At 47.4% G+C, this 24,591-nt stretch overlaps 8 protein-coding genes across 8 annotated transcripts; 5 read left to right on the forward strand and 3 right to left on the reverse strand.

The window, feature by feature from the left end:
* Positions 1-1,770: 1,770 nt before the first annotated feature.
* Positions 1,771-4,826, reverse strand: K441DRAFT_557670 (putative zinc metalloprotease; the record flags this gene model as incomplete). Its single annotated transcript, XM_067643388.1, has 2 exons — positions 1,771-3,250; positions 3,346-4,826. 2 exons carry the CDS (start codon positions 4,824-4,826, stop codon positions 1,771-1,773), a joined length of 2,961 nt encoding a protein of 986 aa, XP_067504641.1.
* Positions 4,827-5,828: 1,002 nt separating this feature from the next.
* K441DRAFT_677028 (uncharacterized protein) lies at positions 5,829-6,389 on the forward strand (the record flags this gene model as incomplete). Its single annotated transcript, XM_067651021.1, has 1 exon — positions 5,829-6,389. One exon carries the CDS (start codon positions 5,829-5,831, stop codon positions 6,387-6,389), a length of 561 nt encoding a protein of 186 aa, XP_067504642.1.
* Positions 6,390-7,412: 1,023 nt separating this feature from the next.
* Positions 7,413-9,628, reverse strand: K441DRAFT_635502 (Krr1-domain-containing protein). The gene is made up of 2 exons (XM_067646434.1): positions 9,346-9,628; positions 7,413-9,293 (listed from the first exon to the last, which is right to left on the reverse strand). Exons 1-2 carry the CDS (start codon positions 9,611-9,613, stop codon positions 7,519-7,521), a joined length of 2,043 nt encoding a protein of 680 aa, XP_067504643.1. The 5' UTR covers positions 9,614-9,628; the 3' UTR covers positions 7,413-7,518.
* Positions 9,629-9,761: 133 nt separating this feature from the next.
* Positions 9,762-14,812, forward strand: K441DRAFT_635504 (uncharacterized protein). The gene is made up of 7 exons (XM_067646435.1): positions 9,762-9,952; positions 10,015-10,378; positions 10,432-12,922; positions 12,976-13,062; positions 13,140-13,361; positions 13,425-13,977; positions 14,030-14,812. Exons 1-7 carry the CDS (start codon positions 9,891-9,893, stop codon positions 14,442-14,444), a joined length of 4,194 nt encoding a protein of 1,397 aa, XP_067504644.1. The 5' UTR covers positions 9,762-9,890; the 3' UTR covers positions 14,445-14,812.
* A 1,850-nt stretch (positions 14,813-16,662) lies between these two features.
* On the forward strand, positions 16,663-18,854 carry K441DRAFT_659167 (uncharacterized protein). The gene has a single exon (XM_067648478.1). The coding sequence runs from the start codon at positions 16,858-16,860 to the stop codon at positions 18,610-18,612; it is 1,755 nt and encodes a 584-aa protein (XP_067504645.1). The 5' UTR covers positions 16,663-16,857; the 3' UTR covers positions 18,613-18,854.
* A 902-nt stretch (positions 18,855-19,756) lies between these two features.
* Positions 19,757-20,530, reverse strand: K441DRAFT_677032 (uncharacterized protein; the record flags this gene model as incomplete). The annotated part of the gene is made up of 1 exon (XM_067651022.1): positions 19,757-20,530. The coding sequence occupies one exon, from the start codon at positions 20,528-20,530 to the stop codon at positions 19,757-19,759; it is 774 nt and encodes a 257-aa protein (XP_067504646.1).
* A 368-nt stretch (positions 20,531-20,898) lies between these two features.
* On the forward strand, positions 20,899-22,018 carry K441DRAFT_659169 (uncharacterized protein). Its single transcript, XM_067648479.1, has one exon. The coding sequence runs from the start codon at positions 21,228-21,230 to the stop codon at positions 21,744-21,746; it is 519 nt and encodes a 172-aa protein (XP_067504647.1). The 5' UTR covers positions 20,899-21,227; the 3' UTR covers positions 21,747-22,018.
* Positions 22,019-22,183: 165 nt separating this feature from the next.
* On the forward strand, positions 22,184-24,525 carry K441DRAFT_610238 (uncharacterized protein). The gene is made up of 3 exons (XM_067645532.1): positions 22,184-22,807; positions 22,864-23,109; positions 23,163-24,525. Exons 1-3 carry the CDS (start codon positions 22,224-22,226, stop codon positions 24,322-24,324), a joined length of 1,992 nt encoding a protein of 663 aa, XP_067504648.1. The 5' UTR covers positions 22,184-22,223; the 3' UTR covers positions 24,325-24,525.
* Positions 24,526-24,591: the final 66 nt, after the last annotated feature.

Genomic DNA, 24,591 nt, shown 5'->3' on the forward strand with positions numbered 1-24,591 from the left:
GCCGTATCAATTTAGGGGCACATATCAAACCAGGGCCCAGGCCTCTGCACTGAGGACATGGCCAGCCGTGGGTGGCATAGATGTGCTTCGAAACACGCTTCACCCCGCACTCTTCCTAAGATTCGTCATCCTCGTCACAGAAACGTTGCACTTCACTCCATCTGATGTGACCGCAGATCAGGGTTGCACATAATCAACGCAATCGTAATCAGACCGTAGATTTGATTCTTTAAAATCGCCGCATCTGATTCTGATTGATTATATTGATTATATTGATTATACACTGATTTCCTGATTAGGTAGGTAGGTGTAAATACAGGTAGATGGTGATTGAAAGGGAACTCTAGATAACATACACGGTGACGCGTGGGCGCGTATATACAAGGGGCAGACGCCCTCCCTGCTAGTCTGTTTTCAAAATAAGTGAGCCCTTGCAAAATGGTTGAGCTGTATTATTCTGCTAGCATACTCGCAGGGAGGGCGTCTGCCCCGTACATGTTACTCCCTTGTATTACCTTTTTTTTAGGGGGGCCCGCACAGACGTTTCTTATATATAAAACAGCAGGCTCGTTAGTGCCGACTATATAGTAGGAAAATTAATAAATAACTTTCTTAGCACTAAAGCTTTATTATTATATTCCTACCTGTTCTTAACCGGCGATTATATTGATTATAAACATGCAATCATAACCAAAAGATTGATTTTGATTTTGATTATGATTAATCAGATTATATAGTAATCATAACTTATATAACTAATAGAATAGTTATATGCATCCTTGCTTAGCGACACGGCTATCTGCACGTAAAAGTTTCAATGACGCACGAGGGATGACGTTTTTCTGTAGTGTCTTTCAGAAAGTAAGAAGAGATTTGCTGTTGGTATCGCCCTTTGAGTTCGTAGCTTGTCTAGAGCCTTGAATACCTAGCTAACCATTGTGTTAAAACCCTGGCATGCCCGTAGCCTAATACTCTAGTAGACTCCGAGATCATGTTTGGTGATTATTTATAGATGAACTGTGAAACTTGATGTCAACCGAGTAACTGTTGAACCCCACCCAATAAATTTACACTTGCAAAGCGCCACCCACATCTGGTTCCTTGATGTCCAAGCTAAGTATCGTCTCGACGATGTTCAAAAATCAGAAAATCCAATAAACAATGTCAGAAGATGTGAGTGTAGAGAAGTAAGAACCAGTGTCCATTTAAAGTACTGAAGATTATTGTGTGGCACCTCCAGGCATGTTTATGGGATAGATGCTGTTTTCCATCGGGGAAGGACTAACATGCAATTGCGTGGTGCTGTCGTCCATAGTGGTTACGACGATCGAAGATTTGATTTGTGTGGAGCGGACCGCGAAAGGTGAATAATGAATGGCGAATGACGAATATCAATGGCGTGAAGGAAAAGGTAGATGAAGAGGGGTAATTCAGTTCGTATGCTTAGAAGGGACCTCACGAAAAGCTTGAAAATGCTGATTAGCGGGTAGGCTTTTACTCCGTCACATAACGGTCCAAAATAGAGTGCAGTGATATAGTCCTAAATATTAATTAAGATTTGTGCCGGCTCAGAAGACAGGGAAGAATGGAAGAAGTGGCCAAGATAAGGGTCTGGGCGTCGTAATTCCCACTAGACTCAAACTAGAAAGCAATCCTGATCTAGCTTTGAATGCCTGTAGGATGTCGAGGGTAGTTGGCTGATAAATGGTGAGCTTTGTTGGATGAAACCTCGGGGTTGGATAGCGAAACGTGCAGCGGTTGGGGGGATTATTAAATAGAGAACTTTTTGGACCCTTCCACGAGGCCATCGGCAAGTTTTGTCAGAATGGACCAGACCGGCATGTAGTGTCGAAGCTCTTCAAGAGCTGGAATTCCTCCGTTATCGTTCGCATCAGACCACAAGCAGACGACCTTTCCGGTTAATTTGGCGTTCTTATATCCTTCCCACTTGACATGAACATCCCATGCTCTATTCCATTCGCGATGCCAAAGTCTGACTTCCTTTGAGCCATTAGCCCCAACAGTCTTGAATCGAGGGTCTGAGCTAGCGCCATCGACCTCGAGGTAATTAATTGGTGTGTCGAAAAGAATACGACAGGCGCGTGTATTTTGACCGACTACATGAAATCTAGCCTCGTTTGCATCTTTGACTCTGGTAACATTGTAGTCCAGCCAAGTTTCGATATACGTTCGATTTCGCATATCTCTGACGGGAGAAGGGACGACGTGAGCAGGGAGACCTGGCCAGGAACACAATGAGAGCTCTTTGCGAGTTTTGATGTTCGGGGTTGTACAGTTGATGAATTGGCCCGCGGCGCTTGGAATTTCCGCAATGATTTTACGCACGTAGATATCGACGCCGCCAAGTGAAACTGTGTTCAGGCCAGTATCGCACTCAATGTGTTGATTGAAATAAACCTTTAGGCGATGATCTCTTGAAAAAGGGAAAGCGGTAAGATTGTATATGACCATCCCGACGCACACGAGGAATAGAAATGTTGGTATATGGTATGTAAATCGATGGAGGAAAGGGCCCAGTGGGGCTAGAATCAGAGCTGCTAGGATGGCGATGGCTAAATATACTACCAATGCTGGGCTGCCATCCGCAGGCGTCTGATACAAGGCTGAGGTCGCGAGGAGTCCGATTTGTCCAAGTAATATGACGATCATGGGTGCTAGAAGTAGGAATTGGATTATCCAAAGCGAACTTGGGAGCTTGCCACTCCATTCTTGTTCGCCATTGTACGGAGTTCCAAAGTCTTTTGCTGACGGTCTGTCTTCATGATCAGTCTCTTCGCTCGCCGAATGTCGCCTTCCCCCGTATCTGGCAAAACTTTGTCGATCACCACGAAGCAAAGATGTGGTTTCAGTCGCATCATCCTCATTAATCGGTCTCTCATCCGAGTGACTACCAGTTGTACCTGTCAGTGGTCTACTGGCCGTATCCGAAGCTTGGTGGCTTGAATCATCTGTGCCGAATTGATAGACATAAGCGCTCTTCTTTGGTAAGAAGAGCATCTCAATATATGAGATGAGCAGAGCAAAAAATATGGCCGCAAAATATACGACCATGAAGTAGCCGCCCGCAATGTCATAATGACGTGCGCTAACAGTGACGCCAATAAGGACAACAAAACCGCCGGCAAACATCCATATTAGGGAATAGGCTCGCTGGAGCGCAGAAGGCCTCATAGCGTCCGCTCCATGCAAAATGAACCAGGCCACAATGAACCAGGCAGCAAGCATCATACTATGCACAAGCCGAATTAGCAAAGATTTTTTTTTTGGAAAATACTCGGAAGTCCTTCAGCTAAAAACTATAAGTAGCGGAACGAGGAACCTTACCTCCATACAGAAAATGGGCTGCTGTATACAATAAGAGGGTTGACTTTTACCACTAGATATGCTAGGCCTATGACTGCGGCGGTGGCCGAGACGAATGCAACGGGGAATCTAAAGACACCGCGCCAACCGTTCATCTGGACAGCCTCATCATCGTCTGCGGAGTGTACGTATTGTTTTGTTGCAAAAAGATACATCTTATCGATTTTGGCTAGGGTCATAGTAAGTGCTATGAGGACGAGAGGAGCGACCACGAGGAGGGTGACGCAGAGAACAAACATCGTATGTAGACGAAAGACGACGAAAGCCTCCCCGAGAATGTCGAACCAAACGGCATCTGTCCCTTTCCCGGAATCGACTTTGCCGCTACTCTTGTCTTTGCTGCGGCCGTCGAACGTCGGACCAGTGTCAGCGGCGAGACCTGAGACTGTCGCTAAAGATGCAGATAGCATATGCCAAAGAGAGTTCGTGGAGGTTTCGCGGGCTGAGTCTTCGGTGGTATGATATCGAGCTCGGGGTTCCATGAATGCAACGTCAAGCCCCCGAAGGCCAAGCTCGCCGTTGAGTACTACGTAGTCTGTTTCGCTCCGGATGAGCCTTCTTTTGAACCCGTCGCTGCTTATCACTGTCCCAAAAGGGTGGGTAGCTTTCTTGTAGTATTTAGTAACCTCTGTATCAGTACTTCTGAAAAGTGTTGCACGACCACCAGCTCCTGCGCCTTCGAGATTGAGAAACGTGTGCGGAGTCTGCGATATGGGATGACGCATGAAGGCTCTGGCGCCATTAAGATAATCTTCTTCTCCGTTGTTGATTAAAAGCACAACGCTTTTCTTTGGCCAGTTTTTGCGAGTGGTGAAGTAAGAAAGAAGTTGAAGAACAGTGACTACGCCTACCCCATCGTCCGTTGCACCAAAGCCTGTACTGACAGAGTCGTAATGGGCGTTAACAAGCACGCCGCCTTCGCTGATTGAGCCCTCCGCCTTCCGAATACCCCCATACGGAATGCCAAAGGCGCTCCCGTCGTCTTCAGAGCCGCGAATGACAATAATGATGTTAGTACCTTCGAAATACACACTGGCATTTGCAGCCGTCTCAGAAAACGTGACATTGGAGATCATGTCATCGATCAGAAGAACTGGAGCCGGAGTCGTAGCATTCCAAGACGGCTGGTTAGATGGAACAATCTTGTCGTGCGTAGTGGCATATTGAACTCCATTAGAATGAAGGATGTTTTTGACTCGCGCTAAAAGGTACTTTCGTACGTCATCGTTGGCATGGCTGTTGTACGGGTGGAATTCGTTGGTGATATGAAGCAAATCACCCCAGGCTTCGGTCAGGTTTACTCCTTGAGGAGGGGATGAGGGTGGAGGAGGGACTGTAAGATGAATAATGAGGAGAGAAGCGAACAAAGCTGTATAAGTAAGGGTGGTCACGATTACGACCGGGAGTGGCGTGAAAGCCAGTGGGTTTCCAAAACGAGCCATCTCCAGCTTCCGCTCCGTACCAAAAGGTGCCCAAAGGGCGTAGAAACGAGCGAACTCAATGAACAAGCGAGAATGCTGCAAAGAATCTCGAGTAGAGCTTGAGGTTGGTTGGACGATGTCTGCTGCGGGGAAAAGCAAATCATTAGCTCTAGATCTTCACACCGCCTTCGACAAAGTTCTTCCGATGCATCGTGTATGCAGCTGCTCTTTCGAGGGTGTTTTACTTGGTGAGAGCCCCTGGTTTTTGACGGGCTGATTTTCGTCTTCTAGAACGAGTATATTATCCTTAATATCTGCGAAGTTCAAAGACTTGTCGGTTTTATCATCTGATTTCGCTGTTTGGGAACTGTCGAAATATATAGATAAGCGTCATGTACATCTAAACAACTCCACCAAGGACGGGACAGCTCCCCCAAAACAACAGACAAAGCGCCAATGTGTCATTAGGGAGTGTCTATTTGAAAGTTCTCTCCTTTCTCTCGCTGGACTGGCTTTGCATAAAATCTGTGACAACGCTGGTTTTCTTCAGAAATTCTCTCGATGTTGTGGGTGGTTGCATTCCCTAGGACGTATTACGTTAGTGTGGCCTTCTGGTTATTCCGTTTTGCCCTGATCATATACTGATGTTTGTTACTTGTAGGCATAACTCTGCCTGAAAGCTAAGCACTCGGCGACCCTTTCCTCTCCAACCATTCCCAAGTCCTTATACCACCGAAGACCGAACAGACCGGAAGTGATAAGCAAGCCACCAATTCCGTACCTCTCAAATCGTTACGGCGCCTCATAGTTGTCTAGCAGCTCAATACTGAACAACCTTAGGGTTTCTTAAGATCTATCACAAGAGATCTTGGATGGTTGTGATCGGCAGTGGATTCAGTCACGGTCACTGAAAAATACCTACGTAACACATTCTGCAATGGCTGCATCTGGGGTCTGGTGGATATAAGGTAATTTGCTTGTTGCTTTCACAAGCTATAACTTCTGTCGATCACGACTCCAGGCATGGACACCAATTCCAAAATTGACGGGGAATGGCAAGCCAAACGTTCAAAACTACCAACCCTTGACGAACTTCCCAAACACTTTCCTGGTTGCTGTATGAGCCTCTCCAACTTGATCCTAAGTCAGATCACACAAATACTGCCTCGCAGACCGAAGTTCATCCTCTCGGTTGGTTGCGGCAGCGGCCTCTTCGAAGCCCTAATGTTGCAGTATAACCCAGTCCTAATTATTGAAGGCGTTGAGGTTTATTCAGATCCCCCTGTCAACAAGTATCTTCCAGTCTCGAAGTTGACTGTAGTCAGAGGTTCTTGGGACCTTACTGGTTTAGCAGCTTGCGCGGCTGCTTGGTTGTTTGTGTATCCTCGCGAGCCGAAATTAGTGGATCGCTATCTTCAAACTTATGGCCGTAGTAAAGACGTTGAGCTGGTAGTCTGGGTGGGTCCGAGAGCAGACTGGGTTGAGTTTGAGCCCACCTTTCAAAGGTCTGTCTTGAATCAGATTGAGATCCAGGCCAATGCGGTGCTAGCTCCATACGAGATGGTCATCATTGCGAGGAAATGACGAATTCATACGTGATATGTATATCACATATCGAAAATCTAGAAAAGCCTAAAGTGATTGTTTGGTTGCAATCCGGAGGCCTCAGATTCAGCTTAGAAACCGTTGATTCGGAGTGATTTTGTCTGCACAGTCTCAAAAATTTGATGTTCCTCTCACCGCTCGCAAAATGCCAAAATAGTACACAACTTTACCGCATAAAGCTTCTGATATGAAAGTCTTGGCGTCATATTAAAAAGGAGCTCGAAGCTCCAGGTTTGCCGAACAGTCCCTAAATGCCAGCACGCAGCTCATAAGTTGGTATGATCTGATTCGAGGAACTTGAAACCTTTGATATTGCTTAAGTCTTATGTAAAATCACTATGCAAAGCTTATCCTTTAGAGTTAAGTCGCTCAATATAAGGCTGCCGGTAGGCATCGTTCCTACAGAACGGTATCTTGCAGATACTACGGCCAAATTAAGTTAATGGTTGAATTCTATATAGAGCACGCGTAGTCTTGCTCAGACCTGGCACCGATACAACCAATACGAACCGATAAAATATCGGTTATCGGAAATATATCGGCAATATGATATTGCTAATATTGGGGTAAAAATAAGAATAACTAGTTTACACAACTTTACATTATAATAAAACCTTATTACTTTATGAAAAAGCTTTTTATAAAATAAAATAGCAAAGCTATTATATAACCTTAGTAAGTTCCTACAGATATACGGAGCAAAAAGAGATTTCTACTTCCTTTTTAGGCTACCCCCTATAAGGTCGCTAAAGTTATGGGGGCTCTATCGCCTAAGTAACGAGATTTTAGGCGGTCTATGCCTTTAGACCCGCCAAATGCCCCTAAAAGAGGCCCAAAACCTCATCAACCTTATGGGTACCTATGGGGGGAAAACGCTAGTCCCAGAAAGGAAGGGGAAATCTCCTTTTGATCCGTCCTCCGTACGCCTACCCCCCCACCAACAGTATTAAAAATAAGAGATAATTTAAAATATTAGTAATATTGGCAATACCGATATTTTATCGGGACACCGACGGGTTGGGGGATACCACATGCTATATAATGTAAATTTTCTGATAAAGCGCGACAAGAATCATATCAAGATTTTCTACACGAACTAGAAATGATCTCATGCTTCCAGTGTCCCAGCCTTCCTTTTCTTGCTCCTCTTGCGCTTCTTATTTTCGTGGATTTCAATGCCTCCATCAGCTTTACTCTGGACCTCATCCTTCTGGTCTTCCTCAGTACCAATCAATCTTTCAAATCCACCCTTGGGCCCTTCTTCATCCCCGAATGTCTCCAATCTCCACATCCTCAACCTTGCTTTCTTACTTAGATTCTTTTTATCCTTCCTTTTCTTCTCAGGATCTCTAAAAGCCGCCATCTTTTTGAGGCCAGCAAATTGGTTCAGTTGTGAATCGCTCGCAAGTAGAATGTCCCGAGGCGTGAGACCAAAGGTCGTAGGTGATGTCTCGCGGTATCGAAAGCGTGTCGGCGTTTTACTCTTCGAGGACCCAGGGTGTGAAAGAGAAACGTCGAGGTTTTGATCAACGAGAGACTCGATGAAGCGGCGGTCTCGGCGGGCATTGCGTTTTGCTTCTGCACGGGCAGCGAGGCGGTCTTTCTTCTTTTGTTTGGAGTTGGATTTGGAGGTATTTGGGCTGTTTTCGTCGTCATCAAGCTCACTACTAGCCCCTCCATCAAGTTCAGCGCCATTTTCGCTGTCATAATCTGCGAGAGTGAAAACGGGCTTGGTCACCTCCGCGTCGTCGAAATCTGGTATAAGATCTTTAATGTCAATGTCGTCATCCCATTTCGGTTTCTTGACCTTCTTCTTGCTCTTGCCGTTCGCTTGGTCGTCGCTCTCAGATCCTGCGTCTCCTTCAGCTTCGTAATACGACTCTCCAAACCGCTTTAGCATTTCTTCATCCCATCGAGCATCATTCCAATCTGCATCTAAAACGTCTGTCCACTCCTCCATCTTGAACCCTTTCCCGCTCAGGCCAGCTGTCTTGCGAATTCGCTTGACCTTCCCCTCCATCTCTTCAATCTTCAGCTTCCTTAGCCGCGCCTTCTCTTCCTCCCTCTCCACCTTTTCTGCCTCCCGTTTCGCACGTTCAGCATCGCGCGTTTTGCGCCGATTGCTAGGCTCTTCTCTGCGGACGGAATACTTCGCAGCCGTATCACGTGCGTGAGTCATCAGCTTCTCGTTGGCTGTGGTAGGGTCCTCGAAGCGCATATTATAAGCAGCCTCGAAGTTTTCGGCGCGCTCTTCTTCTTCCTCGTCATCAGATTCAAATGGTTGAAAGCGCGAGGTGTCGGTGGGGACCCAAGCACGAGCCGCCATGAAGTTGGAGAGGAAAGCTTCGGGATCTTTATCGGCGGATTCAACATCTAAATCTGAGATTTTGGGTTTGGATTTCTTGGTCGGACCGTCGGACTCCTCGACTGGCTCCGGTTTCGATTTGCGGGTAAGAAAATCGTCTTCCTCATCGTCGGAAGCCTCCTCTGCGGCAGCGTGCATCTCTTTGACAATATTGTTCCGGACTGCCTCCTGCTCTTGCGCGTATGTCTTAGGAGGCGCATCCTCGTCTTCGTTTCCACCTATTTTGCCCTCCAGTAAATTCTTCGTGTGATAATCTCTAAGCGTCATCGGCTTCTCTTTCTTGACAACATTGTTTTGTTCCACTCCCTCCGCATCAAATTCAGAGTAAAATGTTGTCCTGTTGTCATATACGCGGGGATCTTTTGATCGAATTGCTTGAAGGGTAGCGGAGATTTCGGCGTCAAGGTCTTCTGTAGCTAGGAGGCCTTCGTCGTCCTCTGATTCAGATTCTGAGGAATCGTCTTCGTCGGAAGCTGCGCTGTCATTTCGTGGCTTGACTTTACCGTACTTTTCCTCCACTAAACTTCATTAGCAGTTTCAATAAAATTGGCGTGCCAGTATCGAGCTTACATCTTTGCCTTTCTTCCCGCTTCTTATTGTGTTCAAACTTTCGCGCATATTCCTCATTGATCTTTAGAGAAACCCCACCATTTCCACCATCGGAAGACACCCCATTCCACTCTTCTTCCCCGTTGGATTCGGAAGAACTGTCGTCAAGAAGCTTAACCCGCTTCGCCGGGCGTTCAACGGAGAGACCAGCAGAGGATTTCTCATCTCTCCGTTCCTTACCAACCGTCCCTGGAATCTTGCTCTTCTCAGAGCTATCATGCTTAGCCATCTTGCTGGTACTTTCCGAATCTCTTTTTTTGCTTTGCGGACGATTTCCGAGATGCTCAGCGGAGGCGGTGACGGATCGGAAAAACGCACCGGACTTAGTCCGGAGCTGTCTGACGTTGGCACACGACAGGTTACGCGCTGTGGATAAAGCTTGTGCCATAATAGTCGTATCGATGCGCTAAGTCTATTATGTTTCATAGATTCGATGTACAAATTCATTGAGTCAAGACACCCCCATCTCCCTCAGCGCTGCCAGTGGAATTGGAAACGTACATGAAATGGTAGAAGAGCAGCAACAGCAGCTGTCGCTGCTACCCGTTGTTAAACCTCTGAAGTTAATGTAAGGGGTTTCCCCTCGTGAGACTATATAAGTTTGGCTGAAAGTGCTAATTCTTGCGCTAGACCCGTAGTTTTGAAAGAAGCAGCCCTTGACAGCCCTACCTTCCGTGCCACCGCCATCCACTTCGGAGAACAAATCGACATAATCGAGAGATGGCTCGAAAACTACTTGAAGTCGGTCAGCAAGCTAGCGCAAGAGGTCAGCGCGTTGGAAAATGTTGTGAACAGCTACTTGGCTGCATCTGCCCCACCTCTGCAGGTTTCAGAGGCCGTAATTGATCACGACTATACTGTCCTAGCACTCAAGAGATTCGGCGAAGGTGCGAAGGACTTCTGGCAGTCAACACTGAGAGGCATGAAAAGAATTGAGATTTCAGTGGCGGACCCAGTAAAGCATTTCCTCCAGAATGACTTGAGAATGCTGAAGGTAAGACGCCGCCGATGTACGATGCATGGTTCGGTAGACTCATTATTGCTTAGGACTCGCGGAAAGCGTTAGACCAATCACAAAGATACTTTGATAGTGTTATCGCCCGATATTCAGGGCAGGTCAAGACGAAGGAACCGTCATCTCTTCGGGAGGATGCCTTCCAACTTCATGAAGCTCGGAAAGCATATTTGAAAGCGTCGATGGATTTCTGCGTCATGGCTCCCCAGGTTCGCGGCACTCTAGACAAGCTTCTGGTGAAAGTGTTTTCCGACCAATGGCGAGATATGAAGAACGCAAGAGACTCGTCATCAAGTAGCTTTGCGAAGTGGGGAGTTGAAATGGATCGCATTAAAGGCTGGAGTCGGGAGATGGAGAATGGCGAAAGGGTCTTCAAACGAGAGCTGCATATTGCACGGAAGCAGATTGAAGATAGTGCTGAATTTAGTGTCCGACCATCACGGGAGCTTGACGATTATGCCGCATCTACAGTTCCATACCTTGGCACGCAAGGCCCCTCTACAGCGAACCTACAACCTACCCCTAAAACTGGGTCCGAGAAAGCTGAGAAGCAAAGTTGGCTTTTCCAACGGACAGTTACTGGTAAGCCGGCAAGAACAGTATGGGTCAGGAGATGGTTCTTTGTTAAGAGTGGCATTTTCGGCTGGCTGACGCAGGGTTCGCGATCCGGTGCTGTGGAAGAATCGGAAAAGATTGGAGTTCTACTATGCAACATTCGCCCAGCATTTCAGGAGGAACGTCGATTCTGCTTCGAGGTCAAGACAAAGGACACCAGCATTATTCTTCAAGCTGAGACGCAAAGCGAGCTTATGGAATGGATCACGGCATTCGATTTGGCGAAACGTAAAGCCCTAGAAGATACGGCGAGAACAGATAGCTCAAAAGGATCCCAGACTGTCGACGCCGCCTTCGCGATAAGCCCTCCTGTGGCACCAGAATTTGCTGCACGAACTGCAGATGGCCATGTCCCTCACCTGAGTGATGAGCTCTTAGGTGGCGATAGAACTGAGACACTTCCTATTCCCGGCTCAGACTCAGCAGTGGGCGGTCTTGCTTCAAGAAGCAGCTTTGACATATCGCGGCGAGGAACAACAGTAGCACAGGATGGCGAGAGCAGCAAGCGCGATCATACCACAAGGATCATTGAAAAGCTTGATTTGCACCGTAAGTCAACTGCTGGACCTCAGTTAACAGGAAATCCGTCAGCCTCCGCCTCAGGAGGAATAGCAAACTTGATCTCTGCTAGCCTTATGTCTGCCAGTCACAGTATCTTGCCAGTAGGACAGATGGCAGCACCTTCTCCAGGGCTGCCGGACCCTCGGACAGGCGCTAGTCAAAATATTCCTACGAGCAGTCTTGCGCCCTCTACTCTTGCCAATCCTCCTGCTCCAACCAACCTCAGCAAGACTGCAGTTGTTGTTAGTGGAGAGCGTGGCCTTGGCCTTGGCCGCTTTGACGGTGGTATGCCGGGCGGCCTCATGGCCAACCTGTGGGGTTCAATGAATTGGGGATACATCAATAGTTTGGAGCGGGGAGAGGTGAAGCCACTACAAGAGAAAAATATATCACAACCTCCAAGCCCTGTTGGTCGTTCCCCAGCATTGGCACCAGTGGATAGACCCAACGATAACTCTCAGGAAATTTCTCCGTCACCAGGCACTATCACTCCAAATCCTGCTGCCCATCGAAAGACAATTAGTCTTGGCGGATCTAGCCCATCAGGCATTCAGAGACCAACAATTGTCACGGATGACTTTCCCAACTATTATCCTCTTCCTCTCCGAGCACAGGATGCCCAGTTCCGAATTCTCTTCCCAAATGTCCCCCGCGAAGAAAAGGCCGTCCTCGTTTTCCGCGCTGTCTGGAATCCCAGTGATCAGCAAGAATTCCCTGGCAGAGTATATGTTACAGCGCGCAATGTATACTTCTACAGCAACCATCTCGGCCTTGTCTTAATTACTAGTCTTAGCTTAACCTCTGTTGAGGAAGTCACAGCAGCGCCTGGCAAAGACTGCGATTTTTTGTTTCTCCACTTCAAACCGGGTACAAGAGAAGATAATGTTACGAGAGTTACAATCAAAACATTCCTTGAACCTCTGAAGATATTGCAACGGCGCTTGAACTTCCTTGTTCGCAACGCTGCTGGTGACGACTTGAGCTTAGAAGAGATAGTCAAGTCGTTGATCCGGACGGAAATAGACGACACCGCCAACAGCCCAAGCCTTGAGAGCTGGGAAGATGTTTCAGTTAGTACCCCAATGGATGCTGGATACGGCCGTAAAGATGTCAAGGATAATTTGCGGACCGATGGGAACCTTTTCGGAAACCAACCAGGCATTCCTGTAAGCAAAAATGCAACGAAATTCAAGCTACCATCTCAACCGGTATTGTATGCGCCGCAGGGGATGACTCGAGTGGCCATTGAGAGGGAGTTTAGGGTCAGTGCAAAAGCGCTATTTCATGTCTTATTTGGAGACAAGAGTGCAGTCTTTCCAATGCTGTACCAGGAACGATGGGCTCAAAGTAAATGTTACTCGCCAGCTACCAAGGTGGTCATACATGCTGACATAGGGAAGGAATTGTCCAAAGTCCTTGGGTACAGCCGGAACAAGGACTTCAACGAAGAGATTTTGAGTATGAAATCGATCTTGCTAACAAGCCTGGTAAGTCTCCTACTATAACACTTGCCGTATTTTGACGTTGCTGGCTTCGTATCGTTAGTGCTAACACTTACCGGTAGGCCCCGCACAAGCGATTGTAATCAACGACTATCAAGTCATTGAAGTGTTCAGTGACCATCTTTGCTACGTCGTCACGGACAAGAAGACGCCATGGTATCTTCCATTGTCCGGTTGCTTCACGCTTGTGAGCAAGATTGTCATTACGCACGTAGCAAAATCACGCTGCAAGTTGGCCATTTACACTAAGATAGACTGGTCATGGGCACCTAGGTTTACGAAAAGTATGTGCCCGCACTCACGCTCTCTCAGTTTTCCTAGTGCGATTTTCAGCTGACTTCACCTAGGCCTTATCGAGCGACAAAGCCTCCGCGACCTTGAACTTGAAGCCCTTGACCTTGTTGATGTCGTTGCTGATCAAGTTGAGAGACTGGGTAGCAACAGTCGCACAAGCAAAGCTATCAACATCTTTGGTCAAGTAGGCCAACAAACCCAAGCCGCTCAATTCTCGGCATCAGACATTCCTCCACTTACCCGTCAGCGACGGTTCAAGCTAAAGCGGCGGAGTATGGCATTTGTTTTACTAAGACTGTTTGGCACCGTGTCCAGACGGTCAATCATGACATTGTTCGGGTGGCTCGTGGCACTGCTGGCCGGCATATTCAAGGTTTGCACTGCACATACCTTGTTAATAGGCCTATTGCTCCTCAGCGGTGGCACAAATTTCTTTTTCTCATCTAGAGATACTCTTAAATGGTGGAGTGAGCGGAATGCTGGGAAGTTCATGTCAGGAATCGGAATTGGCCCGAGTTTGAGTATGAGCCGAGCTATTCATCTGCGCGATATTGATGATCTCTTCGGAAATCACACTTCTTTTGCTGAGGACTCAGGCAATAAATGGTACATCCCTCTTCCATGCTCATTGAACAAGCATCTACTAATACATATCAAGTCTTCAAACATTCAACGATCTCCTAACGACAACCCCGTCATTCGACTCACAATATGGTAAACTGCCTTCCACGCCAACCTCGTTCCTCTCCATTTCAACCCGCCATACTGCCCGCCGTCTCCACAGAACGCGCCAGCACCTAGGGACCTACCGTCATGATCTACTCGTTGCTTTACGCGTTGTCAATCGTGTCGAAAAAGAAGTGCTAACTGCTGAATACGAGAACTGGCTCATGGATGAAACACGTAGGTGTAGTCAGATGGGGGCAATCCTAAGGTCATCGGGCGAAGAGAACGTTCAAGTTACTGAGAATGACGAGGGAGAAGGAGTGAATCAGTGGTTTGCTGAATATTGCGGAAGCTGTCTTAGAGAATTGGAAGGAGTGGAGGGCGGAAGAGGACTGGCATTTACATGAGAGGGTGGCCTGCTTTTCAGACTTTTTTGGGGGGTGCGGATAGCGTATCTGCAGCATTTGTATGTATAGTATGTGCATGGATATCTGGTCCGGCGGCGCCTCGATAAATTTTTTGGGCCTTAGAGCTGACCTCAGAAGCGTATATCTAGCAACGACCAGAACACTTTCGCTTGCTGATTGCTAAGGATATTAATCTCGACAATATACTCATCTACCCCAGGATAGTCTATAGAATCAATGAATGAAACAGCACTAGTCTAGATTGTAATATCTATGATTACGTTGTCTACTTTCTGCTTCTTTCGGCAGCTGGCTAGCTCAAGTCCTCTCCCAGCTAGCACCAATATGACGGCGCCAGTCTATTCCGCAGTGGTGTCCAAGGTTATAGGTAGCTTGTATTGTGTCATATAAGTGATAGTTGCAACCTTTTAACTTCACGAATATACCACTCGTCGGTTCCTTCACGTTACATCAAACCTCGAGCGGGTACAATTCTCCATCGTTAATAGCTACATGGGCAAGGAAATAACACCGCGACCATTGACATTGTCGCCAGTTAAGGATTCCTCTTCGTCAACCTCACTAGTAGATGCATAGTACAGTACTTTACACCATCTACATGTCTTGTCACTAATGCTGTTCGTCACCATACATACAAAACCGGTCAGGGTCCTCCCTATTTGCAGGTGGGCTCTTCTGTGCGTTGGGCTGAGGCTTGCTTTCGTTGTTTGATAATCATGGACCTTGCCAGCTAAACTAATCAGATATGCGCATAGGTCGCCTGAAATTTAGCTTCGAACAAGCCTACAAGGGGGTAACATCAATGCCTCAGACACCCCCCCTGCTATTATGGAGAAGAAAATAAGCGAGCCCCAAGTAATATAGCAGGGCTAGGTTATTTTGTGTACCATACTAGCAGGGGGGGCGTCTGAGCAATTCGTGTTACCCCCTTGTAGAGCGTAGGTTGGATCGTAGCGAAGTGTCTTAAGTTCGCTTTCGATTGCTCAGTGAACAGGAGTGGCGCAGGAACGTGTGGCTCGGGAATGTTAAGGTCTTTTCCTTAGACCTGCAGGACATAGCCAATGTGTAAATGTGTATGGATGTCGCGAAAAGTATACGGTGGTTAAACACCGATGATTTATGATCTGATTGCACGACAGTCTTCATGCGGAACCTTATTCTCTTACTTCTTTAATACCATTTTTGCAAATGATATTTCAACATCAGTACTTTGACAAATATCTACCAATGGTTACATGCGTGGGCGAATGTTAAGCAAGAAAATCAAGTGCTCTCAATGCAATAGGTAACTCTGGGGGAGGGTGAGGAAGTTGCGGGCTAACGTAAGTGACGGGGTTATGACGGTGGATCCACCGCCTTCCTAATAAAACGTTAATAGGGCAAAGAAAGCAGAAGCCGTTGCACGTGACCTCAAGTTTGGCCACGTAAATCAAATCTTACCCATCTCCGACCGATTCAAGTCTCACTGAAGAAAATATTTCAACTGGTCTAGTGATATGAATCGGCACACCCACAAAAGATACCATCCACACACGCTGGTTTTGTCTCGTGTCATGTAGTCAATCCTAGCTTGCTGGCACTGGGCTGGCGCCAGCACTTCGCCAACATTAATAATACCGGCCTTCCCGCTTTCTCCGGCCCCCCCGGATGAATCAAACCCAAGAAGCTTCTCGATACTGATGAGTGAGGTCTGGCTCTAGACCGCGATGCTGGACAGCTGGTTGTAGTCTTGTCTGAAAGGAAATCGTGAACCCCAGCCTTCTGTTATCAAATCAGTCTGTATGGGTGCTAATCAAGACGTATGAGATTTTAGAATTGCTAGATGATGAAAAACGCCTAACCTTAGAGCTTAAATCAGATAGCCTCATTGTATTCTTGTCTCACGTTGGATTATGCCACCGTAAAGTCTTCGACAGGCAACTTTCTTTGTGCAGACACGTGGGGTTTCAGCTACAAGTTATCATTCTATCATTTGCCATGTTTTTCAAGTGTATTATGAGTCAAGTCACCGTAGTCTCATTTACCTGAGTGGCGTGGCGTGAAGCCGCGACCTCGCTTTCCTATTGATGCATTCCTTCCGCACTCTTCCGGCGTCGTTGACTCAGCTAGGAATTCCGCTGACTGCCTCTACCTCCCCATTATGATTATTGGCCCAGCTCCAATCCTTTTCTAGAACGCCTTAGCCACGGAATTTGAGGGCTTATGTCACCGCCTTCGCAGCTTCGGTCGACGTCTTGGGCGTTCTTATTATCAGATTCCACTGGATTGGAAATCAGCCTCTATAGCTAAATATGCCGAGACGAGCCATACTAATACAAGAGAAATAGCAAATTTCTTCACAAAACAGCCTTATTCATTTTGAATTTCACGAAAACAACCACAAATTCCCCAGATGCTGACCCTCTCTGGATTTATCAAGGCTGGAGACAACCACGCTTATTCATCATCGATGTTCGACTGGATACCACAGAGCAATGAGGAGGTGTCCTGGAAGCCGCTCTACCAGAGCTTTTTCAACGAACTTGTACGGATGCGAAAGGAACAAAGCATCACTCCCTCACGAGACATCTCTCGCCTCGTAGTTACGGCACGCAAGCATATGAATATTGGCAAGAGAGGGACTGCAATACAGAAGCGTTCGCCTCAGCTTCGTTTCGCGGTGCTTCGAGCACTCACTCGGGTAGTTGGCAGCATTAACAGAGCGAAAAAGGAGACCGAGGGTGCGGAAAGACATACGCTCTATCACGAAGGCTACACTAGGGAAACTCAACAACTATCAAAAAGTCGGAACTCTTCGGATCTATCAGAGAAATGTCTGAATTTTACAGGGCCGAGGAAGGCTGCACCGAAGCTTGTCAAGAACTTAAAGAAGTTAAGACAACTAGACTCGAATAGCTCAGACGATCACAATGGCCAAGCTATTTATCCGGAATCAACATGGGCAGACGATCTCCGGAAGGTCTCCGTTCGGAAGGGGCAATCCTATATAGAGATTGCGGCGGAAGAGTTAGCTGCGCTTTCTTTCGTTCTCGGCATACCAATTGCTTTGGGAGATAATTCTGAAAGCACTGACTTAGAGTCATTTGGTGCGTTCGGTATCTCCTTAAGAAGCCATCGATCTCCAGATGGCGTTCACCATTTACACTTCGACTACCGTCAAAGGGACATCCTCCAACGGCCTTCGAAAGGAAGCGGTTACTCCACTATTTTTGCTAAAAACCTAGCATGTGGCTCACTGCCCTTCGCTCAAGACGATAGTGTAACCCATACCATCTTTGTCAATCAAGCCGCGGTTAAATCCTTAAGGCGGGGCCTTAGTACTGCCAACGCTACAGTGAACGTCTTGACGCCACAAACAGAATACCTGTCCCGCCTACCTTCCTCAAAAGCCTCCTGCTTCTACCAGATATCACCGCCAAATACTCACCCGGTCAGTGCCACCCTCATTACTTTCCCTGCTGCAGTCGCTTCCCTGCCTTTTACTGGAGGCCTCGCCTCCATGGCTTCGCTACATCTCATCTCCGCTGTTCGCTTCACTGCGTCCGGCGGTCTGGCGCTAGGAAAATTGCTGCAACGCCTAGAAGACTTGATCCACAAAGTTCACCGGCATGCTCCGTCTCTAGAACTTTTCGGTGAATATCTGTTGGACAGTAACAGACGACACTGGATAAAGACAGCAGGATATATGGATTACCTACCTAGTATCTATGATACAGACATCCCAACTGGAGTCGCACGGGTAGGGAGGTATATCACACTACTGGAGCGTATCACAGCTCTGGCCCCCGACGCTGGCACTGATCCTGTGGCGTATGTGTCCGAAGCTTGCCGGCTGGAAGTTGAGCGTGCTTACGATGCTGCCGTGTCAAATTATGCGAAAGACGCGCGTGACTCTGTGCAGATGAGCGACAACACGTTCAAGGATATGGGCGAGGAAATGGCGGACATTCTGAAGAAACCCATACCGTTCGATGTGAAAACCTGTGCAAAAATAGCGAGACTTGTTATTGTGGCGTGGACGTACCAGGCTGGCGTTGTTGCATGGAATGAGAAGGAGAAGCAGGAAGCGCTCATGCAGCGCTCTGAAGTCGGAGTATATTGTCCGATTCCCATTGATAATATGCCAGCTATTTCTTTAATGAGCTGAAACCAACGGCTTAAAGCGCTCTCGTCCGAGCCCTTGATACTCAATGTATATAAATGGGCTGAAACGGATTATTCCTCACGTACAGCCTTCTATCTCCCACTTTTAATCTTTCAATGTGTAATTGCTTCCTGTTTCATTTATTCCGCTCTCTGATACATCCCTTGTTAGATTGTACTGCATCGCTTCTTTATTCCGGGTTCGTAAATTACTAAGCTCATTATAGCACAATAGCATACTTTATCTCTCATGAAATCTTGTTTCTCAGCATTATACTGAAGACAATTCTTACGTTAGTAAAGCATCTCAATTACTCCAGAGCATTCCCTTTGTCACTTGTGTTTCTAATGAGAAGCATACCGATGGTATTTCTAATTCTATAAGTACAATGGAGAGCGCAACAGGCAATAAAAGTAAGAAAAGAAAATCTATAGAAAAGCCCGTCACGAGTCTTGATCAGAGGGTCTCGCGGGCGGCGGATACAAGAGGGGTCCGAGGACTCCCTGCAACACGCCATGTGTCGAACGGACGATCAAGAATGAGAACTCCGTCTTATTGAAATGAGGCATTGGAGCCTCTATACGGAGGACGGCGCAAAAATACATTTCTCTTTCCTTTATAGGACTAGTGGGTACCACCCATAAGGTCGTCAGGTTATGGGGGCTCTATCGCCTAAGCAACAAGATTTTAGGCGGTCTACGTCCCTAAGACCCGCCAAAGGCCCCAAAGAGACCGAAAACCTCAGCAACCTTATGGGCACCTTACGGGGGGGAAAACCGCTAGTCCCAAAAAGAAAGGGGAAATCCATTTTTGCTCCGTATATACAAGAGGTGAGTGAGTCACAGGCACCCCTGATCTAACCTTGATATAGAGTGATCGACGTCAAGTCGACACCATGCGAGTGGGAGCATTCATCAGCAAGTCACGCTGCGGCTGGGGAAAAAGACAAGTAAAAAGTCAAAACAAAACCACGCAACAATCGCCAGATGCCAATGCAGTCATCTTGTGCCAAGATCCCGCAAGCGGCGGTCGCAAGAGGAGTCCGAGGACTCCCTGCGACTGCCAGGCAAGTCGGGAGAACTCGGTCACAAATGAGGCTGAATGACAAACACAAACATCTTAGCTAAGTTTAAACATGAAGAGGTAGTCACGCTTTATTAGCTTCCAAGTTACCCTCAGAGCTTTGCGGCGCATTGTTGTTCTGCTTCTTGCGTCCTCGCCCGCCTCGGTGCTTAGCGGTAGTCTTGATGCTCTTGTAACGAGCGTCTTCAAGTTCACTGACAGCCGCTTCGTACTTGGCATGGAGTATCTTGTAGTCTTCCTCCAAATCCTTCACCCGCTGCGCTTGCATCTCAGCAACGAGTTTTTCCGTCTTCGAAACGCTCAGCGACTCCCGCGAGAGGGTTTGTGATTTCTTGGCCTCTGCAGCGTGCTGCGCCTTCAGCGCGCGGTTTTCGGCTTCCTCGGCGCTGAGCAAAAGCTTGACGGCTTGAATATCCTCCGCATCCTTCTCAATGATGGTGAAGTACTCTCTGCTGAGAACCCGAAGAAGGTCGCACTCATTCCTGAGTGCTCCGAGGAGGACGAGGGTGTGGCTGTCGTCTGTCTTGCCGAATACTTTCCAACAGACCACGTTGACAAAAATCAAGACCGCGAAAAGGATAGCGGCGGGGCCTGCGAGTTCTGCAAGGAAGTCGAAAAGCGTTTTGTAGAGTGCTGCGCAGCTGGGGAAGACTCTAGCTGCGATACTGGCTGGCGGCGGAGGAGCAAAGGAGCTTGTGTAGGTGCTCCCGTCTAGGAAGCAGAAGCTCCAGAACGGCTCATCTTCTCTCAAAGAGATGAGGGCGGCTGAGGGGGTCCCGGGGTCTTGCCAAAGCGCGACCAGCCAGGAAAGGAGGAGGAGAAGGTTTTCGCAGATCATTTTGGCTTTAGATGGTATTTGATCTATAAGAGAAGGATAATGTTTGTAAGGTAGAAGGCTGTGAAAGTGCAGCAAGAGCGAGGAGTCATATATCCAGCCGCTAGCGCTTGACAAAAAGGTGAAAAATTTTCTGAAGTACGTCATCTGCATCTAATGTTGTTGAGGGGCAATTAGTGCGAATCTTGTTATGCTACATGAATCTCGGATAAACATCTGAAGTATTTCAAAATTAAACGTTCGAACATTAACAACACCGAGGGGGAATGTCGAATAATTCACTCATTCCAGGAATCAAGTATCCAGGCATTTATTCAAAGTACACATGTCTCTCTACAAATGTTGCATACTCTAACTTAGCCTTACAGATCCGCATGGTCAACGAAAGTCTAACAGACAAGGGAATTTCCAAAAATGTACTTTTCACGTTCGCCCCTATTCTGTTACAATTTTATAAGCCACCAAAGTTGGGAAGAGGATCCTTCATGCACATAACCCAGCTCCCGCCCAGCTCGACAGATCGTCAAAGCATTCCAAATGTGCTCGAATGGATCATTCAAACGTGTCATTCGCCAAATTCCAAGCAAAAGCCTTTCGAAATCTCCAAAGAGCTTGTGCAGGAGATTGCCACGCGTAGGGCTTTCGAACTATTTGGCATGGGACACCAGGCGCGACTCCTCGGTGAAGCGATATACCACCAATGACAGTGACACAGCTGCATAAGAACGTGATAGAAACGCTGTGGAATGAGGAAGGCTTATCAGCAGATTCGGTGTACGTGCAATGGCTAGCGGCTAACATTGCAAAGAGCACATGTGCCTCCGATGCTGATTGGCACTGTGAGATCAAGGATTATATGAGGCTTCCAGGCAACGAGGCACTTAAGGCACTGGTGATAAATCCTCCTTCGATTTCGCCTCCAAGGAAAGAGACCCGAGAAGAGTATCGCGAACGGAAATTGAAGCAGATGCATCTCCGAGCCCCAAGGAAAATCGGGGATTCGCAGAGGGCCTCTGGAACGGCGAGTGACACAAAGTTGGCTATTCTCAGTGATGATTTGGAAGAAACACGAGATTGGGACCTGTCTTGTCTTAATGATTCAGCAGGGAGCCCGAAACAAGGAGCACTCGAAACTCGAGATCAGCATCTGAAAAACCAGGAACATTGTCTCTCGAAAATTTCGGTGACTATTAAGGATATTAAACAGCGGAGAACGTAGTTGACAAGATGAACGCTGAAATGGAGCGCAGAAGCACAGCTTAGCATGACGAACTAAGGAACATGTCGCTCCATACGTTGGAAGATCTTGCAAGCAAGAGAGTGTCTATTATTCGAAGATTAGAAAAAGACTCAGGATAAGTTAGTAATCGGAAGTTCAAGGAGATAGGGTCTGATAGTGTGAAGAAAAGAAGTGGAAATTTGTGAAATATGTGTGTGAGTTTGTGAAAAACATGTTGGCTAGAATCCTCAATATAGAGAATAGATACTGCTTCTTAGAACTTGCTTGGAAGTCATCTTGCCTTTGACGATTAATATTGGATGTTGCCTTTGTCTCTCCGCCCCAGCCGGAAAGATCTTAGCCGCATGCCAAGCTTCCCGCGCCCGCCGTCATCTGGAACGTCATTGCAATAATGCGCAGTTTACTTTTCCCATGCCTGAACAAGAACCACCATGTCCCCGCAAAGCACTCAACCCCATGCCCGACCCTACCCTCTTGCCCGCTCAGGCGCACGCCCTCTTCGACATACTCACCCACCACGAGACGTATGCTGAGATTGAAAATTTCAAGTGGCCAGACGCTATAGATAATTACGGATACCCGTTTAAGAAGGAGGATGGCGTGCAGACTTCCTCGCCACTGCTCCAGACGCTGCTGAACAAGTTTGCGTTGAAGTTACCGGGCTTGAGTAATGTAGCGCCGGAGTTCTGGCAGGAAAGATGCCAGATCCTCATCGCGAAACTGGGCGACGCGGAGTTGTCGGAGAGCTATGATAAGGGCGTGATTGGGGCTAGGAAGACGCTAGCAACTGCTATATCGGCATTGTTGGAATACCTTGCAAGAGGCTGCCTGGGGGGATTCCCGAGGAAAGAGATCAAGAATACAGAAAGGAAGTACGACACCACAAAAGCGGAAGATGTTATGAGAGCGTGGGATGATGCCCTCCAAGGGCTCATATACGGTGATTTGATTGATAAACTCTTTGATAAGACAGCAGAAACAGGGCGCTTAGAGGATCACTCTTCCTTGGTCCAGGCCGCGCATGAGTTTATTCTTCTAAAGTGAGTGACGCAAATTGTCTCTCTTGAATTGGGTAAATTTTAACACTTCTTTTCAGCCTAGCGTCCTTCATGCATCACGTCTTCGCGATATCCCCAGATGGGCAATACCTACTCAAAGTCATCGAGAATGTTCATAAGCTAGTTCCCTACACTCTTGTTCGACAAACATTGCGGGTCGGCAATGCCGCATCCATGATTAACGGGATGGTACAATTAGTCCTAACTAAATTGAGCGTGACCGCATTTACAAACTGGATGGGGTGGAGTAAAAATGCAGATGACGGCATGAATTTATTCCAACGGTATGATTCACATGAACCTGCTGGTTTAGAAGTAGACTAAGTCAAAACCACAGAATCATTTCCACCGTACTATCTTGGGACAGTTCTGAACTCCAGAAATATGCCACTCAGATCGAGAAATCCAAGGATGCACCGAGCAAGGAGCATCTTGATACTGTAAAATCACACATCTACAAGCCGCGCGAGGAGCACGAGAAACTTAGAGCTATTAGTTTAGAGCAGTCCAAATCGATCGTAACTGTTATCCTCGAGTCTACAAACCCGCCGCCCTCTACTACGCTTCCAGACCATCAGCATGCCCAGGCTCTAGAACACTACAGCACGTACCTCTCCATTCGGGATCGCGACGAACTGGGGAAGATCCTTTGCCGTCTACAGCCCGACCTTCTAACCCAAGCAATTCGGGATCTTGTCGCTACATATGATCCTATCATTCGATCTGTGCACAACGCTGTAGATCTTAGCGCCACCCTAACCGACCTTGAGAACTTCCTGAATGATATGATCAAGACAAGCAAGCCCAGGAAAAATAGTGGTTCTGGGAATGGGAGCACGAAAAACGAAGCTGAAACTACTCTCCCGTCTGTGGAGGACTACGTCAATCTTCTTCGAAAACACATCCCCTCTTCCCACCGCTTCCTCCACCAAGTCGCCAAAAACGGGCGTGAGGTAACTGAGCAGTTCCGGGCATACGCTAAAGAGGCTGCCGCAGAGTTCAGGGATCCGATGCCTCCTCTCATATCTAAGGCCAATAGCGACGCATCCGAAGTGCTTCAGGAATCGGCAGATTCTACTGAGGGTGCGGGCGCTATGACGGCACCTCTTACGGCACTTTTCAGGAGTCTTTCCGAGGCCGACCAGAAAGCTGTCTTGAAAGCTCTTGATGCGCACTCCGCTTATCTCTCCGCTCTCAAAGCATCCTCAACTGCGCGCATGAAATCGATCCTTGCGAATAATGCTGAGACTGCCTATGGTCCCGGTATGTATCTCGCGCGATGGCACGCGTTGCTAGATTCCACTCTGATCACTCCAGCAACAGCAAAAGGTCGGTTTAGGACGGGGAAAGAGGTGAAAGAACAGGGTGATAGTAGTGTGGTCAAGGGCAAGGACAAGGAAAAGGGAGATGTTCCTGAGGTGCCAGACGTAAGCGTTGTTGTTAAAGCACTCGGAGGAGAGTTCAAGGAGATCTTGAAAGGGATGGAGGTCATGGGATGAGTGAGCTTGCCGTTGGAGATTTTGTACTAAAACTTGCTGTAACAATAGAGATTATTATTGCAGGTAATATTCCTTGTGTAGAAGATATCTTGAAAGAACGTGATCAAGGTAGGGTTTCAGGCAGTTGTGGAACTAGGAATACTGGATTTTTTCCACCATCACATTCTATCTATTCGTCTGTCCATTATTTCTACACCTGCTCACCGTCTTATCCAGCCCGGCTCCGTTATTCAATAAATTACCTAGCGCCTATAGTGCTACTCTGAT

The sequence above is a fragment of the Cenococcum geophilum genome (genome assembly GCF_001692895.1).
Source record: "Cenococcum geophilum 1.58 unplaced genomic scaffold K441scaffold_18, whole genome shotgun sequence".
NCBI classification, from domain to species: Eukaryota; Fungi; Ascomycota; class Dothideomycetes; order Gloniales; family Gloniaceae; genus Cenococcum; species Cenococcum geophilum.

Excerpts from the sequence above, each read along its gene's own strand:
- K441DRAFT_635502 (XM_067646434.1), bottom strand. The coding sequence starts at position 9,613 with ATGGCTAAGCATGATAGCTCTGAGAAGAGCAAGATTCCAGGGACGGTT. Across the intron at positions 9,294-9,345 it reads GCGGGAAGAAAGGCAAAGAT|TGGAGGAAAAGTACGGTAAA; the intron begins GTAAGCTCGATA and ends AATGAAGTTTAG.
- K441DRAFT_635504 (XM_067646435.1), top strand. The coding sequence starts at position 9,891 with ATGGTAGAAGAGCAGCAACAGCAGCTGTCGCTGCTACCCGTTGTTAAA. Across the intron at positions 13,063-13,139 it reads CGATCTTGCTAACAAGCCTG|GCCCCGCACAAGCGATTGTA; the intron begins GTAAGTCTCCTA and ends ACTTACCGGTAG. Across the intron at positions 13,362-13,424 it reads GGCACCTAGGTTTACGAAAA|GCCTTATCGAGCGACAAAGC; the intron begins GTATGTGCCCGC and ends GACTTCACCTAG.
- K441DRAFT_659167 (XM_067648478.1), top strand. The coding sequence starts at position 16,858 with ATGCTGACCCTCTCTGGATTTATCAAGGCTGGAGACAACCACGCTTAT.
- K441DRAFT_659169 (XM_067648479.1), top strand. The coding sequence starts at position 21,228 with ATGACAGTGACACAGCTGCATAAGAACGTGATAGAAACGCTGTGGAAT.
- K441DRAFT_610238 (XM_067645532.1), top strand. The coding sequence starts at position 22,224 with ATGCCCGACCCTACCCTCTTGCCCGCTCAGGCGCACGCCCTCTTCGAC. Across the intron at positions 22,808-22,863 it reads CATGAGTTTATTCTTCTAAA|CCTAGCGTCCTTCATGCATC; the intron begins GTGAGTGACGCA and ends ACTTCTTTTCAG. Across the intron at positions 23,110-23,162 it reads GGCATGAATTTATTCCAACG|AATCATTTCCACCGTACTAT; the intron begins GTATGATTCACA and ends TCAAAACCACAG.